The 20,043-nt window shown below is 43.3% G+C and overlaps 1 protein-coding gene and 1 pseudogene across 1 annotated transcript; one reads left to right on the top strand and one right to left on the bottom strand.

The window, feature by feature from the left end:
- Positions 1-2,433: 2,433 nt before the first annotated feature.
- Positions 2,434-18,466, bottom strand: LOC142427719 (tripartite motif-containing protein 26-like). The gene is made up of 7 exons (XM_075532863.1): positions 18,026-18,466; positions 11,432-11,527; positions 11,020-11,250; positions 8,691-8,713; positions 4,240-4,355; positions 3,642-3,674; positions 2,434-3,203 (listed from the first exon to the last, which is right to left on the bottom strand). The coding sequence occupies exons 1-7, from the start codon at positions 18,464-18,466 to the stop codon at positions 2,512-2,514; spliced, it is 1,632 nt and encodes a 543-aa protein (XP_075388978.1). The 3' UTR covers positions 2,434-2,511.
- Positions 12,335-13,538, top strand: LOC142427586 (tumor susceptibility gene 101 protein pseudogene; annotated as a pseudogene).
- Positions 18,467-20,043: the final 1,577 nt, after the last annotated feature.

Raw genomic sequence — 20,043 nt, 5'->3', positions numbered from 1 at the left:
TCCACATAGTACATAGTAGTTGGGCTTGGGGCTGGCCCCTCAGACTTCTCCACTGGTTCCCTACTCCACACTGGCATGTTGCATTCACATCTTGGAGCACTGGGTTGAAGTCTTGTCCCTCTATGGGTACATACGCAAATGTGGTGAAGAAAGCTGATGGTGCCTGGCTATCATAAGATATAGCATCTGGGGTCTTAAAGGCTTGAAGGTAAACAAGTGGCCATCTAGCTCAGAAGCAACAAAGACCACATGGAAGAAGCACACCAGCCTGTGTGATCATGAGATGTCGACGGAATCAGGTTATCAGGCATCATCAGAACAAAAAGTCTTATAGTGAATGGGGGTGGTGTGCAGTGGAGACCCAAAGCCCATTCGTAGGCCACTGGACATCCACTTACAGAAGGGTCTCGGGGAGGAGACAAGCCAGTCAGGGTGCGATGTAGCAATGATGAAACATACAACTTTCCTCTAGTTCCTAAATGCTTCCTCCTCCCCCACTATCATGATCCCAATTCTACCTTACAAATCTGGATAGACCAGAGGATGTACACTGGTACAGATAGGAACTGGAAACACAGAATCCAGGGTGGGTTATCCCTTGTCCAGTGGTATGAGTGGCGATACTGGGAGGGTAAAGAGAGGGTAGGCTGGAAAGGGGGAACTGATTATAAGGATCTACATGTGACCTCCTCCCTGAGGGACGAACAAAAAGAGTGTGGGTGAGGGGAGATGTCAGACAGGGCAAGATACAACAAAATAATAATTTATAAATTATCAATGGTTCATGAGGGAGAGGGGATGGGGGAAGGAAGAGGGGGAAAATGAGGAGCTGATGCCAGGGGCTTAGGTGGAGAGCAAATGTTTTGAGAATGATGAGGGCAATGAATGTACAAATGTGCTTTACACAATTGCTGTATGTATGGATTGTGATAAAAGTTGTATGAGCCCCTAATAAAAGAATTTTTTTAATTCCCAAAGGGGGGAAAAATTGTCCTGGTTGGAAGCTGTGCTGACTGGCAAACTATCCTGTTACTTCCCTAATAGACCTTATAATTTTGAATATGGACTGTGAGTTCTTTGTGATCAATGGTATGAATTATGGAAATCCGCAGAGTACAGAGTATCATCTAGGGGAACAGATCCACTGTTTTGCTTCCTCTTATTCTGGTACATATTTATTTCTAGCCCAAACCATTATAACATCCTTAAACAATGAAATCTATCCCTTCGGGTTCTATAAGTCCTTAAACATGGACTGAGCTACAATAGAATATACTAGCCAAAATCCTTGGCCATTCCCTGCTACATTGAAGATTCTCAGTATACAGTATCAGCAAGATATTTCAACTGTCTTACACTGATGCTTGTACATCCAAGATATATTGTTATTTGGTGCTATTTTCCAACAAAATGTTCTTAACTGGATTATCAAAGCATATTCCCCACAGTCTGAAGTCCAGGAATGGCATGTACTTTTACCTGGCATAGTCTGTTTACATACCAACAACCTTCAAAAGTTCTGGTGATGACTCCACTTCCTCTTCCTCCTGGTTGCAGCTCCCACACTGTGGTTCACATGGTGCCTCCTGAATTTGCAAGAGGGTCAACATGGTGTCCCTCCATCATGGTGCCCTATGGGCCCTAATACCATTGAATAAATTGATCATCTCCAAAATGAACCAGATTGGATTTCTGCTACTTAGAGCTCAGTCTACTCATTGGACCTAAGCTAAATACCTACCACTACACTCAGGAAAGGATGATAGAATGTATACAAACAATATGAGGGAGCTCAAAAAGGACTTGGGGGGTGGGTGTAAATCCCAGTTCTCCAAGAACTTTTTGAAGTCCCTTCTTTATTATGTAACATAGTTTCCTCTTTCCCTTCTTGTTGTAAAGATTACAAGAATCTTTATAGAAACTAATAAACTAAACCTGTTCCAGATACCGTATATACTTGTGTATAAGCCAAGTTTTCCAGCACATTTTTAATGCAGTTTTTGTGGTAAAATTTGGTGCCCCGGCTGATATTCAGGTCGGCTTATGCTAGAGTATATAGGTATCTCAAATCTAAAAATAGATCAAGATTAAATGCTTGCTTCAGCATGAATTGCATCAGAGTCTCTCCCCAGCTGTTTAGATGTCAAGAGAAGCTCTGTCACAGGCAAAGTGCTGGACAACTGGGTAGAGAGGTGAGCGAGTCCTGCTAGTAGCAGGGTTGTGATCCTGGCAGTCTCTCTTTTTCAGACCTTTATCTCAATGAGGACTAAATCACTGACAACAGGTGAATTATAGCACTCGCTTTATTTAGCACTCTGAAGACATTTCAATGCTTCCACTGTAGATAAACCAGATCAAGTATCACCATCCTCATTTTAGAGATGAAGCAGAGAGGACGCCTGACTATATACACATCACATTGCTCCAGTCGGCTACGTGATCTGAAACCCCAGCGAGACGGCCGAAGTTGGAGGAATGAACTACGTGGGGCTGTGCTCATGTGGCCGTCTCTCAGGGGCTCAGTGTAAGTCTAGATCTCATGCAATTAAGCCATAGGAAAGGGAAAATTCTCCCGGTGAAGGAAGATGAGAATTCATAGATCAGCTCGTGAGTTCTAGCATTAATAAAGGTTACCTTGCCCCCATCATAATTCAGAGCAACTCCAATCTGCCTTGGGCAGGAGGACAGGATCTGAAAAGGCTCCGCACCTGTACATATACAGACTCCAGCTGAAGACAGCTGCAAAGTCCAGAATCCTTCCTCAGGGGTGAAGTTGAGAAACCCTCTTCTTACCACAGACTCTCTTGCTACCCCCACCAGGCAGAATTTGGACCACATTCCATTTTCCGGAGGCCATTCCTCCTCCAATCTTTCCATGTCATTTCCATATCCAGTAGCACTATATCCATCAGAGATGCCCATGAACTCAGCAAGATAGCTACTGCCAAATACACCTCTGACTCCACTCCTGTATCCCATTGCTGCTGCTTCCTCCTCAGCTCCCCACCATATCCTATCCACCTTTACTTCCCAGTACACTTTGCCCCAGGTGAAGCCCTTATTGCCCAGCACACCAGGCTCAGGATCAAATCGCTGACCATGCTGATACTTGTTCATCCACAAGCCAGTGAATATCATACTCTTCCCATTTGGAGACACTGAGAGGAAGCCATTGGCTGTTTGTGTATTCAAGACGATCCTTACTGTGGGACAAAGGGATAAAGATGTAGCATCATTAAAGAGAGCAGAGGAGTTTCTCTAATAGGCTCTGGGAGACGCTCCCTGGGGACCAGGACAAAGACTGCCTTACACCTTGTGTTCATTCTATTAGTTCCCTATCTACACAAGGCAGAAAACAGAAACAACCAGATGATAAATTAAAGAGCATAAACATGGTAATGAGACTTGTGAGCAGGAGGCCGGGGAGAGCACCTGGGCTCATTATAGTTGGGTAAAACTGGAAAGGGTTTGTGGTTTTGAGATATAGGGGTTTGGGGTAGATTAACCATCAAAAGAACATTCCTGGTTAAAGCACGGATGCACATGTAGAGAAGGGACTTCAGAGGGAAGCTGCCCTTGGGGGCAGGAGCATTCACTCTGCCTGAGGCATCTCCCTTTACATCACCCCTCCAGCTACTTACTTCTCTTAAACTCCAGGTCCCTCATCAATTTTCCTAGAGCAAAAGAAGAAGAAGACAGTTAGGCGATTTAAACACATCTTTTCCAATAAAATTATCTTACTTTGGGGCAAAAGAACTTTAAAGCACAACCAGGCCCCTTGGAGACATTCCTAATTGCCCAACTTACATGAACCATGACAAATCTAATGAATGAATTTGGCAAGGACAGTGGGGCATATTTTGTTTTTGAAATTTTAAAGCCTGAATTTCTAGTTCTGCATCACATTAATCGTGGTATTCTTGAAGGTACTTCGTTGAAGTGCGCTCTCCCAATATTCTTTCACCTCACTTTTAGATATGTAGCATCTTTAAAACTCTAGGTTCTGATGATTAGCACACCCTTGTCTAGGAAACTTTCTTAGACTGTCCTGTGGAAAGTTTCCCTGGTTTTACCTGGATCTCCTTTGTGTCCCTACCAGGTATGAATGACCTGCTGCATAAGAGCAAGTAGTTTGAAAAGGTAAGGACAGCGTGAACACTTTAGGAAGCACCAGAGGGGTGGGAGGTGGGGGGAAAAAAGCAAGGTTTTCTAGGTTCTGAACCCCTGCCCTCAACTTACCATGGAAACTTCTCAGTCCTTTTTCTAAAGAAAGCAGTTTATCTGAAAATTCTTCTGTTCGTTTTTTGATTGCTGAACTAATAGGCTTTTCAATCCAGTACTTCTTCCGGGGATATCTGGAGAGAGTAGAGTCCCATTAGGAACTACTGAAAGAAAAGTACAAATTCACGACGGTCCCCATCTCTCTCTCACACACACACACACAGTTAAATTTATTATGCCAACCTGGCCAAAAGGAACATGTGGGATTAATAAGGTCGCAGTTTGACTGGCAGGCAAAGAGATACATGGTTCTCCAAGCAAGGCATGCTGGAACATGCATGCTATTGCCATAGTTAGTTCTCTGCCTCAACCTGTGAACTGCACTACTTTTGGGCTGGGCCAGCCTGTGGATTGTGTCCATAGAGCTTGAGGCTCCTTTGAGACCTGTTTCACCACACTGTTGGTGCATACATTGCTTGAGCTTGAGACTGTATGGATTCTGTTGCCTTGCATTGCTTGCCAACAATAGCCTATCCTAAGCTCCCAAACGACTGACTGTTGGTGACCCACCCTGCTGCTTGTTGCCTGTGGGCCGATGCTGCTTGCCTTACCCCAGGAAGGACACTACTGTCTGCTTCCTTGACCTTGGACCCAGCAGCCCACGTGAGTTGGAGAACTTCCAGGATATTAACTGCACTGTGGAAGTGAGTTGAACTGAACCCTCTGTACTGTTGTGTGGACCAATAAGCGATTACATTCCTTCTCACTGTAGAAACCTATCCTCATGTATAAAATCGTAAGTATCCTGGTTTCATTTCTCTACGAACCCTGACACACACACACACACACACACACACACACACACACACACAGAGGGAAGAAATGCGAATGACTAAAAGTAGCATTTTCAAGTGGTCAGTTTTAAGACCAGGGTCAAAGAATAATAGACATTTTGGGGGAGGGGGGAAGCCATGATCCAAGTATTCTGTTAGTTGCCATCTAGTAAATTCCAATTCAAGACAGTCTCATGTGTGTAGGGTAGACCCACTCATTAAAGTTTTCAAGGCCTGTCTTCAAAGGCTGGGTGATTTGACCAGCCAGCCTTTTGATCGGTGGCTGTGGCACTTACATAATCTCCTGTCAACGTAACAAAGGGGTGGAGTCCAGACTGTCAATCAGGTTGCAGCCTGATCTCATTTAGAGGCATGAGGGAGAAAAATAGCTCACTGAAGGCCAGACCCACTCTCTTTGCCTTCCCTTTCCTGCTATTGAGACACTCATGAGAGCTGCAGAAGACGCATGGAGACCCGCGCCAGCATTGAGATGCTTCCATTGCCACTGGATCCACAAGACCCACTAGCCATGATCTTCCTGCATTCAGCATCACTGCATGTGCTGCGTGAGTCCAAAGAGGAATTTATGGACCAGACATATTGGCTATCAGACTGATGGACTTGAGCTGGACTGGGATGGGATGTGTTCTCAATGTTCAATTGCTCCTTTATATAAAGCTCTTTCTTACACACATATGAGTGTCCATGAATTTGTTTCTCTAGTCTACCCAGACTAACTTGGTGGTTGAGTGCTTAACCATTTACGCTGCCCAGGACTTTCAAAGATTCTCTACCCATCAGTCTATCGATTCTCTACCCATCAATCTATCACTTATACAAAAGGCTTTAAAGAGCAGGTAAAAAGTCATTTCCCACCTTGGGAGGTCTCAGAAATATACTATTAATGCTTTGACTTCTTAAGAAGTTAACTTAGAGGTATGGAAATATAAAGCAAAAAAATAAGAGAGAACCAAATCAATAATCCAGTAAAATATACAATACAGGTCATTTTTCTTTGCATAGTAAGCTACAGGAGTGTGAAAAAATTATTTAAATAGAAGAAGCATACTCTGGGGGAAGAACACATAATAATCAGAAATTAAAATTCCCAATTATTTTTAAATCCTAAGATACAGGGGGCAAAAAGATTGATCAAGGTACAGGCAAGAATACAGGACACTTCAGGGTGGGGACTGGTATCCCCAACTATGAAAACTGGTCCCAAGAATTGTCCCATTCTAACACTCTAACCCAGCTGTCCAAAATTTCACTGTGGGTGGCCTACTATTATTTAAAGTACTATACATTCCCAAACTTGTTTGGCACACTGCCCTTTTCAAACAACAGCAACACTACTCAGCACTGCCCCCACACCTCACAAGAAATTAAAATTTTTTGCACTATAGCCCATAATCCAGGATCAAGTGTAGCCATCTGCCTTTGAAACTCTGCTAGATCATTCCACCCTACTCCCACCCCAAACCCCCTCACCCCAACAAGGGGGTCAGCATCTCCCACTGAAAGGAGGCTGGCAATAAAGACTTGTTTTTCTGGGGAGAGGTTTCAGTGTGTTGTGGCTTTCCTTCCATCCCCATGGGAAGAGGATGTGAGTGCTCTTCTTCCAGCGAGTGAGGACACTTCAGAGACCTTAACTAAGAGGGGTTTCTGCACACCTTAACTAAGAGGGGTTTCTGTTGCTACAGCTGCTGGTGGAAAGCAATGACAGGAGCAGAGATGGGTGTGTGGCGCTTGTTTCGGTCCGAAGGTGCTGTGCTGACAGCAGATTGGGTAGCGTATCCACAATTAGTGTAAACTGAACTTTTTGAGGGTAGAGCATCACCGTATGTAACTAGTAGGTCAGGTATGGAGCCATGGAAAGATCTAAGTGGGCCATCTCCAAAGAGACTCACCTGGAGGAACAGAGGGACTCCAGCAGAGTTCAGTCAATAGCTGAAAGAGGAGATTCAGAGAGCTGGAGAAGGCCTCATAAGAATCAGGGAGGTGCAGAAGAGAGACCGAATTGGTCAAATACAATAAATGCTCCTCAGTCAATGCTGCTAGTAAACAGCTGAAGAGTTATAGAAATGAAATACAAAATGAAAGAAATTTGAGGTGTTGGTTTTATCAGACAGGAATGGCCTCAGCCAAAATATTAAATAATAGAGGGTATTTAGATTCATAAAATATTATAATCTTTTATATTAATAAAAATATTGTAACCAATTAAGATATAACTTTCCTTAAAAGTCACGTGGAGAGCACGGATACTTAGCTGGTAAAATTCCTGCCTTCCATGTGAGAGACCTAAGTTGGGTGCCTAGCTAATCCTCCTGAAATGTCACTCATCTGCCAGAGAAGGTTTGGGTTTATTATGATGAGCAGGTTCTGGCAGAGCTTCCAAACTAAGCTGGACCAGGAAGAAAAGCCTGGCAATCGACTTCCCAAAACCAGCCAATGAAAACTCATTGGGTCCAAGTGGTCCAGTATTCTTGTGCATACCGTCACCCTGAGGTGGTGATGGTGTCATGGGGACCAACTTCATGATAGCTAGCAGCAGGAACAAAGGCCATGCAGGTGAGGAGGGAGAAGCATCGAAATATGAAAGTAAAAAGTATAAGGATACAAGAAAAATAGACAAAAACTCACTGCTAGGAAGAGTGTTTAATTGACTTCTGCGAGATACCAAGAAATGAAAATGTAATGACCAATATGAAATAGCTAGATAATAAATGTACAAAGGAAAACATGGAGATATAGCAAATTACATATCAAGGAAAGAGCCACTGGATAAATCCCAAACTCCAAATTCACTGCCACCCAATCAATGCCGACTCATAGTTACTCTACAGGACAGGGCAGAAATGCCCCTGTGAGTTTATGAGCTAGTTACTCTTTACAGGAGTGGAAAACTCACCTTTCTCCTGAGGAGAGGCTGGTGGGTTTGAAGTGCTGAACTGGCAGTTAGCAGCCCAATAGGGCTCCTGCTGGATGAAAACTGTGTTATATCGTAATTGCCCCCTCCCTGTTTTCTTAGCTGCCAAAGGGCAGAAAGTGTGTGTTTTAGTGAGGCATATCCCTTCCTCTGGAAGGACAGGAAGTAGGATATCAGGAAGAAGGATTGTATTAGCAGGGAGGACAATCTGATGGTGCAAGAATACAGAGGACATTGGTCAGGAGTAGCAGGAAGAAGAAAAAGTAAGCGTATGAGAAAGGAATTTAGAATCCTAAATTTTCTCTAATCCTTTCCCATTAAAGAGGCCCTGATAGTGCTGTGGGTTACACACTGGTCTGTCAGTCTTAAGGTCAAACCACCAGCAACTCTGCATGCGACAAAGGAGGCTGTTCGCTCCAGTAATGATTGATAGTCTCGGAAACCTTATATATGGTCGTCATGAGCCCAAATCCATTCGATCGTAGCAGGTTTGGTTTCTCTGGGGTTTTGTTTGTTTGTTTGCACTGCTCCCATATAATTTATCTCTTAGCCATCCCAACATGCGTTCTATGACAACAGTTTTTCTACTCCCTCCCCATTCTACGGAAAACCTTTCAACCCTGTGGAAGAACTTCTTTTCCCTCCAAATAACCCTTTCGCCATTCATCCATTAATGTGGCAGGAACAAACCAAGTAGCACTTACTTGCTTTTGACATCGGGTGGGTCCTGAAAAGGAAGAGGAACACAGACACTGTCATGGAAATCAGGGTCCCAGGAGTCATGGTAACAGAGGAACATTGAAAAGCCACATCGGCTCATCTTCTAAAAACGCAGGCTTTAGCATTTTACTTCAGTCTCAGAGTAATGCCCCTTTCCTTTCTGTAAGGCTCTCTTAGCAGAATCTTTTAGAAGGCTCCATCTTCCTTTCATTCTCTCCTGTAAACCTATCTATGGAACATATTAATCACTCTAAATAATCCTATTTTTCTAGATAATATAAAAATCCTATTGACACAATACGGATGCAAAGGTTTATCTTTATCAGGAATGTGGAGGAGGGACGGGGTGGGGAATTGGGGAGCAAACAATGAATGCAGAAGTGGGGAGGGAGCACTGGAACTGATCGTGATGATGTATACACAACTCTTTTAAATCTATTTTTAAATAAATAAGTAAAAGCAATTTAACCATGGAAGTGTATGATGTGTGAATGCTTTATCAAGACAAGTACTAAAATTTTTTTTTAATTGATCAATGATTACCATGGGCGAAGGGGAAAGAGTTGTTGGTTAGGGGGCACTAAGTTTATGCTAATAGTAGTGGAATAATTTAGAAAAGGATATTAATGGTTGTACAACACAGAATATAATCAACAGCACTGAATTATACATGTAGAAGTTGTGAAATTAAATAATTTTTTAAAAATCATTTTATTGGGGGCTCATACAGCTCTTATCACAATACATACACACATTGTGTTAAGCACATTTGTACATGTTGCCATCATTTTCAAAATATTTTCTTTCCACTTGAGCCCTTGTATCAGCTCATTTCCTCTCCTTCCACCCTCCCTCCCTCATGAACTCTTGATAATTTATAAATTTTTTTTCATGTCTTACACCAGTCTGTGTCCCTTCACCCACTTTTCTGTTGTCTGTACCCCTGTAAGAGGGTAATATGTTGCTCATATGATTGGTTCCCCCTTTCTCCCCCTACCTTCCCCTTACCATCTGGTATCACTACTCTCACTGTTGGTCCGGAGGGGTTGTTTATCTGTCCTGGACTCCCTGTGTTGCGAGTTCATGTCTGTATCAGTGTCTATACTCTGGCCCTAGCCAGATTGTAAGGTAGAATTGGGGCATGATAGAGAAGAGGAGGAAGCATTAAAGAACTAGACGAAAGTTGTATGTTTCATCGGTGCTGACTGGCTCATCTCTTTCCTTATGACTTTTCTGTAAGGGGATGCCAAACTGTCTATAGATGGGCTTTGGGTCTCCACTCCACGCTCCCCCTTATCACATTGTTATGACTTTTTGTTCTGGGTCTTTGATGCCAGATACGTGATCCCTTTGACACCTCATGATCACACAGGTTGGTGTGCTTCTTCCATGTGGGCTTTGTTGCTTCACAGCTAGATGACTGCTCGTTTATTTGAAGAGGTTTTTTTGCGTATATTTTTGTCACAATTAGAGAAAAATTACATTAATCAGTGAGTACTAAGGAAGATTATGTCCTAGTATTGAATGTGGTGATAATTGTACAACTCTCCTTGATAGGATTGAATTATTGAATTGTATGACATGTGGATGAAGTGCTAATAAAATTGTTTTAAAAAATTACATGCAAAATTAAAAAAAATTTTTTAAACCTTATTGTCAGTTAAGACTAAAGGCCCAAACTGCCATGGAAAGCCTCTGTTGGCTCCATCTTACCTACATCTCATTTTCTCTTTACCTTCTTCTTCACTTTAACTCCTCCCAAAACTAGCTCCTCTCACTCTGTATCTTCCTCCTATGTGCTCATCACCTCTTATCCATTTCCCCACACATATACCAAGTGTATCACCAAATTCATTCACAGAATTCTAATCTACAGCCTTTCCCCCCATTACCCACCAACTCCTTGCTCCATTAAATGGAATACTCAGTTCCACCTTTTCATTAAATAAATCTTGACCGTTTCCTAAAGGTCAAGAATAAGCCCCTTTCATTACAAAGACTTTCATAACTAACGCTAGTCTTTCCAGACTTCCTATGGCCTTCACTCTGGCTACAAAATCTAGTACTTGATATTTGCTCTAATTATAAATGTACAGGTTTTACTATTTCATTGTAAGGCCTGTGCATAGCACAGTCCTCTGCCCATTGCAATTTGAGATTTAAAACTTAGTGGTTGACTGATTCACCAATAACTCGATAAGGGAGAATAAACCATTTCTCTCCCCAAGCTTCTTGTCTGAAACTCTTGCTAAGGATGGGGTACAGTGAAATTGGGACCAAGAATACCCAGATATAGTTCAGATGGTCCCCTACCTGCAAAAGGTCAAGCGCTGACTCCCGAGCCTTCTTCTCCAACTCTGAAATCAGGCTCCCAAGCCGGGTGACTTCCTCAGCACTCTTGGACACCTGGCTGTTCCTCCCTTCAGTGAGATCTTGCTCTAAGCCCTCCAGCCAGGCCAACAGGTACTGTTCCCGTTCTCTCAAGAACTGGTGGCTCTGTTCAAACACTGACACGATGTCTTGTCTGTGGCGCTGGAACTTGGCCTACAGTAAATGCAGAGAGAGAAAGATGATTTCTCCTGAGAAACTAGGAAACGTCAAAACACTTGTGAGGTCTTCTGGGGATAAATTCAGAACACAGGTCCCTTCCATCACCCTCCACTCCCTTTTTCCTCGACTCCTTGGTATGTTCATGTACACAGACTATTCACTAAGGATCACTCACCAGCAGTGCCTGAATCTTATGGTCTCTTGTGGACTGGAAAGTCTGAATCCTGTCCCTGTCTCCCTTCAGAACCTTCAGGTGGTTTAGAACTTTACTCTGGAAAAAAGCATGGATAACCTCAAGATCAAGAAACAAGCAGTCTCAACGGAAAAATAAATGTGACCTTGGAGTGTAATCAGAAAGCCTTGGCCCCGTCAGTGTAGTGCAGTGGAGGTGGTTCTGACTCACGTTACTGTAGTTAAGTGCCTTCTTAGTTGGTTCCCACTCACGGTGACACTATGTACAAGAGGACCAAACACCTCCCGGTCCTTCCCCATCCTCACAATTATTCTTAAAGTTGAGCCCATTGTTGCAGCCACTGCTTCGATCCATCTCACTGAGGCCCTTCCTTCTTTTCTTCTTTCTGCTGCCCCATCACTTAATCAAGCATGGTGTCCTTCTCCAGGGATTGCCATCTCCTGACACAATGTCCAGACTTTGTGAGGCAATGTCTCACCATCCTTGTCTCCAAGGAGCATTCTGGCGGTACTTCTCCCAAGACAGAAAAAATCCGTTTGTTCTTTTGGCAGTCCTGGGACCTTCAATATTCTTCTCCAGCACCATAGTCCAAATACATCGATTTTTCTTTGGTCTTCTTTATTCAATGTCCAACTTTCACATGCATACGAAACAAATGAAAATACCCTGCCTCAGGTCAGGTGCACCCCAATCTTCAAAGTAACATCCTTGCTTTTCAGCACTTTAAAAAGAGACATTCAGGAAGTGGAAGTACTGTGTTGGCTGGCTGTTGCTAAACGGGCTTGGGAGGCTAGCTACTCTGCTTGCAATTGTGTGCGGTGACCTGGGGCAGCCCGGAGCGGAGGAGCCTCCGTCTGTGGGGACGGGAGTCACGAGGCGGCCGCCATGGTGATGTCAGAAAGCCAGCTCAAGAAATGGTGTCCAAGTACAAATACAGAGACCTAACTGTACGTGAAACTGACAGTGTTATTACTCTACACAAAGATCTCAAACCTGTATTGGATTCCTATGTATTTAATGATGGCCGTTCCAGGGAGTTAATGAACCTCACTGGAACAATTCCTGTGCCTTACGGAGGTAATAAATACGCCATTCCAATATGCCTCTGGCTACTGGACACATATCAACAGAATCTTCCTATCTGTTAAGCTTACCAGTGACTAGTAAATAGTCCAGGACTATTAATTAAATGACTATGAAAACAGGAAAGCACGTTGATGTAAATGGAAAAATATATCTTCCTTATCTACACGAACGGAAACACCCGCAGTTAAGCTTGTTGGGACTTATCCAGGTCATGATTGTGGTGCTTGGAGAGGAGCCCCCGTCTTCTCTCGCCCTGTCATTCCAACATGCTCTCCACTGTCCCAGGCCACAGGGCCATCAAATACTTCCGACATGCCAGGCATGCCAAGTGGAATCTCTGCATACCCGTCTGGAAACCCTCCCGATCTCAGTGGTTACCCAGGTTGCCCTGACCCCCCTGGTGGCCAGTATGCTGCCACACAAGTGCCCAGTACCCCCTCTCAGCCTCCTGTGACCACTGTGGGTCCCAGTAGGGATGGCACAATCAGTGAGGACACCATCGAGCCTCCCGAGCCTCTGCAGTCAATGACAAGCTGAGATGTTGGGGGGTGGAGGAAAGGGACCGTGCCCTGGCAGAGCTCAACGCCTTGAAGCGACCAGAGGAAGACTTGAAAAAGGTCACCAGAAACTAGAAGAAATGGCTAAGACCAAAAAATCTAGACCAAAAGGTAGCTGAAGTTGATAAAAACATAGAACTTTTGTAAAAGGAGGATGAAGAACTCAGCTCTGCCCTGGAAAAAAAAATGGAAAATCAGTCTGAAAACAAGGATATCGATGAAGTTATCATGTCACGGCTCCACTCTTCAAACAGATCTTGAATCTGTATGCAGAGGAAAATGCTATCGAAGACAACATCTTTTACATGGAAGAAGCCTCGTGGCAGGGAGTAATAGAGCTGGATGTCTTCCTGAAGCATGTACGTCTTCTGTCCTGTAAGTAGCTTCAGCTGAAGGCACTAATGCAGAAAGCAAGAAAGACCGCCGGGCTCAGGGACCTCTACTGACTTCTCCGAGATCAGTGAGAGGTTCTCTCCTTCCCTTCCTTCCTCTTACCAGCAGGTACCCAGACAATGCACTGCAGTACATTACTCAAGCGTAAAATATCTGGAATCAATATTTTGTTTTCTTTTGGTAAAAGACTGGCTTTTATTAATGCACTTTCTATTCTCTGTAAACTCTTTTTGTACTGAATGTTGAGACTGACTAAGCTAAATAAAACTTATTGCATAAAAAAAGAGGTCATGTGCAGCAGGATTTACCTAATACATCTTTTAATTACTTGACTGCTGCTTCCATGAGCATTGATACCTAATACAACACATCTTTTAATCCTTTGACTGCTGCTTCCATGAGCACTGATTATGGACCCAACCAAGGCAAAATCCTTGACAACTTCAATCTTTTCTCCTTTTATCATAATGTTACCTATTGGCTCAGTTGTGAGGATTTTGGTTTTCTTTACATTGAGTTGTACTCTCCAGACTTAAGACGACAAAACGCGATCTTCATCCGCAAGTGCTTCAAATCCTCCTCACTTTCAGCAAGCAAGGTTGTGGCATCCACACATCACAAACTGTTAATAAGCCTTCCTCCAATCCTGAAGCCACATTCCTCTTTATACAATTCAGGCTCTCTGATTATTTGGACAGCATCCAGATTGAATAAGTCTGGTGAGCGAATACAACCGAGGCACCGTTCCTGATTTTAAACCAGGTAGTAGTCCCTTGTTCTGTTGCCACAACTGTCTCTTGATCCATGTACACATTCTGACTGAACACAATGAAGTGTTTTCAAATTCCCATTCTTTTCAAGGCTATCAATAATTCGTTATGAGCCATATAGTCGAATCCCTTGCATAATTCATAGAACACAAGTAAACATCTTTCTAGTATTCTCTGCTTCGTCATGATCCATCTAACATCAGCAATGATATCCTTTGTTCCACATCATCTTCTGAATCTGGCCTGAACCTCTAGCAGCTCCCTGTCAATGTACTGTTGCGACCATTGTTGGATAATCTTCAGCAAAATTTTACTTGCATGTGATATTCCTGATGTTCTTTTACAGTTTGCATATTCTGTTGGGTCTCCTTTCTATGGAATGGGTACAAATACAGATCTCTTCCAGATAATTGGTCATGTGCCTTCTTTCCAAGTTTCCTGGCATAAACAAGTAAATGCTTCCAGTGCTTCATCAGTTTGTTGAAACATTTCAATTGGTATTCCATCCAATCTGGGGCCCTGTTTGGGGCTGTATTCAGTGCAGCTTGGATTTATTTCTTCAATACCAGTTTCTTGCTCATATGCTACATCTTGAAATGGCTGGATATTGACTAGGTATTTTTAGTACAGTGACTGTATTATTTCCATCTTCTCTTCTGCTTCCTGCATTGTTCAATATTTTGTCCATATAATCTTTCACTATTGCAACTAGCAGCTTGGATATTTTTCCTGAGTTCTTTCAGTTTAAGATATGCTGAGTGCGCACTTCCTTTTTGTTTTTCTAAGTTTTCATATTTCATTATAACAATTTGCTTTGTCTTCTCAAACTGCCCTTTGAAAATGTCTATTCAGCTCTTTGACTTCATCTTAATGATCGTTTGCTTTCTTCGTGTATGATATTCTTGATGTCGTCTCATAGCTTATCAGGTCTTCCGTCACTACTGCTTTCTGCAGAGTGACGCTGTAACAGAGCTGCCCTGGGTGGTTTGGGTCACTATAGTCTTTGCAGGAGCAGACTGCCAGGGTTTCTCCCATGGAACTGAAGGGTGGGCTTAAGCATTGACCACGGCACTGCCAGGGCCGTTTTGGCTCTACATTGGATAGTAATAGCCATGTGGCACAGTTTCCACTCTACCTAATGGTAAAGAAATACAGTGAGTGTGCTATGTTGGTGCGATAGTTTTTGTGTTAATGTGGTTGTACCTGTGGGAAGGCACGGATTGAGTCCAACCTCTCAGTCAGGGCATAGTCGAATGACGTCTCCTTGGCGGGGTAGCCTACCAATAAGAAATGATGTGGAGGTCTGGTCTGGTCTCTTCCTACCAATAAGAGATGATGTGGAGATCTAGTGTCTCTCTTCCTACCAGTAAGAGGTGATGTGGAGGTCTGGTCTGGTCTCTTCCTACCAATAAGAGATGATGTGGAGATCTGGTGTCTCTCTTCCTACCAATAAGAGATGACATGGAGGTCTGGTCTCTCTTTTCCTACCAATAAGAGATGATGTGGAGATCTGGCCTCTCTTTTCCTCCTTTTCTCCCTGTGTGACTGGATCCTGTGCCTAGCTTCTGGAGCTGGTGGCCCATATGACCTGCTGACTCTGGGGACTGCTGGGTGGCCTGCCATGTATGTTCCTGCTAACCTTGGATTTTTCAACCCTGCACCCACTGGCCTGTGACTTCCCAGATTCCCACTTTGCCTTCCTGTGTTATTAGCAAGCAGGTGCATGAGCATGGAAGGGCCTCCAACTAGTATCTGACCTATGGACTTGTATTAAACGAGGTTGGGTTGCTTCCTCGATATACATTTCTTTCTTAATAAGAGTTCTTTCTTATACATATGGGTGTCATTTGTTTCCCTGGAAAACTCAACCTAACACAGTTGACTTGGAGTTATTTCTTAGAATTTAGATAAAACAATCTATCCCATTACAAGTAAGAATTAAGGGCATAATTTTGATTTATATTCACCTGGGGTTTTTCCACCACCAAAATGTACCCTGTATTTCAAAAATTTAAATATATCTTTATTAAAATTAACAGATAATTTATGCTAAAATTAATTAACAACACAGAAATAGAAAAAAAGAGATCAACTGAAAGAAGTGAGGAAAGCTGTCATTCTAAACTATTCAATTTATCCAATTGGTTTATTATTAAATGATTAAATTGATTTTAAGATTCCTGTCAATCAAAGAGAAAGGGATAAATTATATCTTTCTTCTTTAGCAAATAAAGAAAAATACTAGTATCTCAGAAAAAAATAACATTTTCCCAAGATTAAATTATTTTTTAAATCAGTTTATTGAGGGCTCTTACAACTCTTGTTACAAACCAAACATCAATTGTATCTGACATATTCGTACATATATTCCGTCGTTCCTTTCTAGACATTTACTTTCCATTGAGCCCTTGGGATCAGCTCCTTTTTTCCCTCTCTCCTCCCCACCCCCACCAACCCTCATGCCCCAATAGATTGTCAATTATTTTCAAACCGAGATTAAATTCTAAAAGAAAATTTATACAGGATATTTGCAACAGCAAAACTGAAGACCAGTGCAGAGAGAAGGCGCAGCACTAGGCCAGCAAGAAGACCGAGAAACAGCTGCTGAAGGACAAGCAGGTCTACAGGGCCGCTGGGCTGGGCTGCGAGGCTACAGGGCCAGTGGGCTGTGCACTGCCAGCGGCTGCTGCTGCTGGGTGCTGGAGAATCTGGTGAAAGCACCATTGTGAAGCAAATGAGGATCCTGCATGTTAATGGGTTTAATGGAGGCAGGCTGCTAGGAGCAACAGTGATGGAGACTATTATTTCTAGGGGTCTCAACATCCTGCCTCTATCCAACCCCAAATGGCACGCTGTAATTGCTCCACCCTTAGGAACTTATAAGAATACTATTTCATCCTGGGGGAAGGGGGAGCGCGCAGGCAAGGGAGGCCCCTACTTACCTGACCTTTGTGACCACCACGCACACATCTAAAGAAATTGGCATGAGATCCTTGATTGACAACCATGTGTAATGACAAGCCCCTCCCCACCACCTCAGGTACCTGCACACATAAGCTGGCCCTCGATATGTAGACCTTGCCAACAGAGCAGCCTGCTGTGTTCTCATGGTTGTGCCCCCTCCTCCCCTTGAACCCAACTACTAATCTCCTGCCTGCAGCTCTATCTCTGGATCTATTCTAGAGCTGGATATTAATTATTAGCTTAAACGTAATAAATAAAAACTCTGCATGTCTCAGCAATAAAAAAAAAACCAAAAAAAACACATCTTCAAAAAGTGTTTTCATAAAGATGATGGTGCTTGAAGAGGTGCCCTGGTAGCATAGTAGTGACGTGATGGACTGCTAAACACAAGGTCAGTAGTTTGAAACCACCAGCTGCTCCGCAGAAGAAAGACAGAGCTTTCTACTCCTGTAAACAGTTACAGTCTCAGACACTCCAAGGGGTAGTTCTACCCTGTCCTACAGGGTCGCTATGAACCAGAATCAACTTGATGGTCGTTGAGTATGTGCTGCAGAGCACACGTTTGAAATTGTATGCCAAATGGGCTCTTGGGTGTGCTGGCTGGACCAGATACCAAGGTCTCAGAAACCAACACTTCAAAGCAATGGGATAGACTTATTACAAAGGATAAAGAAGCAGACTGTATTTCTTATCCTATTTCAAAAGTTAGCATTTACCAAGGACTCACAACACTGAAGAATCCGAACTATAAGATACTGTAGAATTTGGGGAACAACTACAGAACTGGGCTTCAATACGCTTCTTACCCGATAAGGTTGCGCAGCCTTCTCCAGGAGAACGGCAGCATGGTGTCTGTGCTCCCGGGACTCGCGGCACATGACGCACAGGAGCTGCTGGTCGTCCTTGCAGTAGTAATGGAGCTTCTCCAGATGTTGCCTACATATCGTCTCTGCGCGTTGCTCGGGCGCTCTTTCCTCTTGAGGTTGGCTCTCCTCATCTACCTTCATTCTCCAGATGTTCTCCACCAAGCTGGCCAGCTGCCACACACGACGGAGGTTCTCTTTCTTAAAGGCTGTCTTGCAAAGAGAACAACACAGGGGCTGCCGGGCCGCTTCACAGACCTTAATAATGCAGTGGTAGCAGAAGACATGGCCACAGTCAATGGTTACCGGGTCTCTCAAGTAGTCCAGGCAGATGGGGCACAGCACCTCATCCTCCAGGCTTCTCAGTGGGGAGGCAGCAGCCATGATAGCTGAGTCTAAGTCCCGTAGAATTCTCTCTCAAAGAGAGGGATCACTTTCTAAGAGAACATGAAGAAAAATCCAAAATGGTAAGTTTAATACGCTTCCAATGAAACCCGTGACCACATAATTATTTATGTTCAAGGCTGTATCAGTTACATAAACTACTGTCAACTTGCAAAGGGGTGGGGTCTGGCCCGTCAAACAGGTCGCAGACTGATGACTTCATTTGGAGGCGCTCCGGAGATAAATAGCTCACTGGAGACCAGATACATGCTCTCTTCCTGTGAGACATTCCTGTTGATAAGCCCCATGGAGCTAAGCTAGAGCTCTGGAGCCAGAGGAGCCACCTGGAGATCCCTGCCAGTGCTGAGATGCTCACCCCCCACCCCCACTGAAGCCACAGGACATTCCACCCACTACTTGTGATCTTCCTGCATTCAGCATCATTGTATGTGTTTCATGAGTCTGAAGAGGATTTTATAAATTGGTATTGGACGTATGGGCTAATATTGGACTTATGGACTTGATCTGGACAGGGCTGGGATGTTTTCTCAATATTCAACTGCTCTTATATATAAAGCTCTTTCTTATACACATTTGTTTCTCTAGCCAACCCAGACTAACACAGTCACCATATTCAATTCCAGAACATTTTCTTCTTCCTTGTAGTCATTGCTATTCATGTAATTTTTTATTTCTAATTGTGGCAAATATATATATAAGACATTCTCCAATTCCAAAATTTCTACTTATATAGTTCAGTGACATTTATTTTGCCCTTCATATTGTACAACCAGCATTGCTATCCTTTTCCAAATTACTCTACTACCCTTAACACAAACGCAATGCCCCCAGGCAACAACTTTCCCCTTTCCCTATGGTAACGCTTGGTCAAGCTTAAGTTTCTTTTTCCCTTTCCTCTCCCCAACCCCCATGCCACCCTGGTTTTCTTGATATAGTCTCCATATGTTACACACTCCCATGGTTCATTCACTTTTAAAATGAATTGTATACACATAATCACAACCAGTTCTAGTTTTCCCTCCTCGCTCCTGCATTCATTGCTTGCTCCCCACCCCCACTGGCCCCATCTCCCACTGCCTCCTTCATCCCCGATCAACCACTGCTGCAGTTATTGTGTCCATGCATCTACTCTTCTGTGCTTTCTAAACTGGGAAACCCAATAGAAGCAATAAAAACAAAATAAATGGCAAGGATGAAAGGATAACAATATACAGATAAAAATACCCGTGGACAAGTAAGAAAGATGAGTAAGAAAGAAAAGACTGCCGTCAATATTTTAAAAGCCAGGAAGAAATTTTTGTCATGGAACAAGCAAGATATACTTGAGCCTGGAACAGATTTAAGTTGGGTCAAGAGCTACCATAATCAAGTTTACATGATCTCTGTCCGATAGTAAAGCTGTTTGAGTCCCTGGCCTGGTGCAAGAGGGCTCTGCCAAAGGCTAAATGACTGGATACTCTGCAGATGGGGTTTTGGGCTCCTCCTAGCCTCCATAACCTTCTACAAACTAAGCGTTCACATTTAAGCTCTGATACTTTTCCCTTCACCATATTTAG

The sequence above is a fragment of the Tenrec ecaudatus genome, chromosome 1 (genome assembly GCF_050624435.1).
Source record: "Tenrec ecaudatus isolate mTenEca1 chromosome 1, mTenEca1.hap1, whole genome shotgun sequence".
Lineage (NCBI taxonomy): Eukaryota > Metazoa > Chordata > Mammalia > Afrosoricida > Tenrecidae > Tenrec > Tenrec ecaudatus.
Note: the sequence above shows the minus strand (reverse complement) of the source record. Positions and strands in the feature narration are given on the sequence as shown.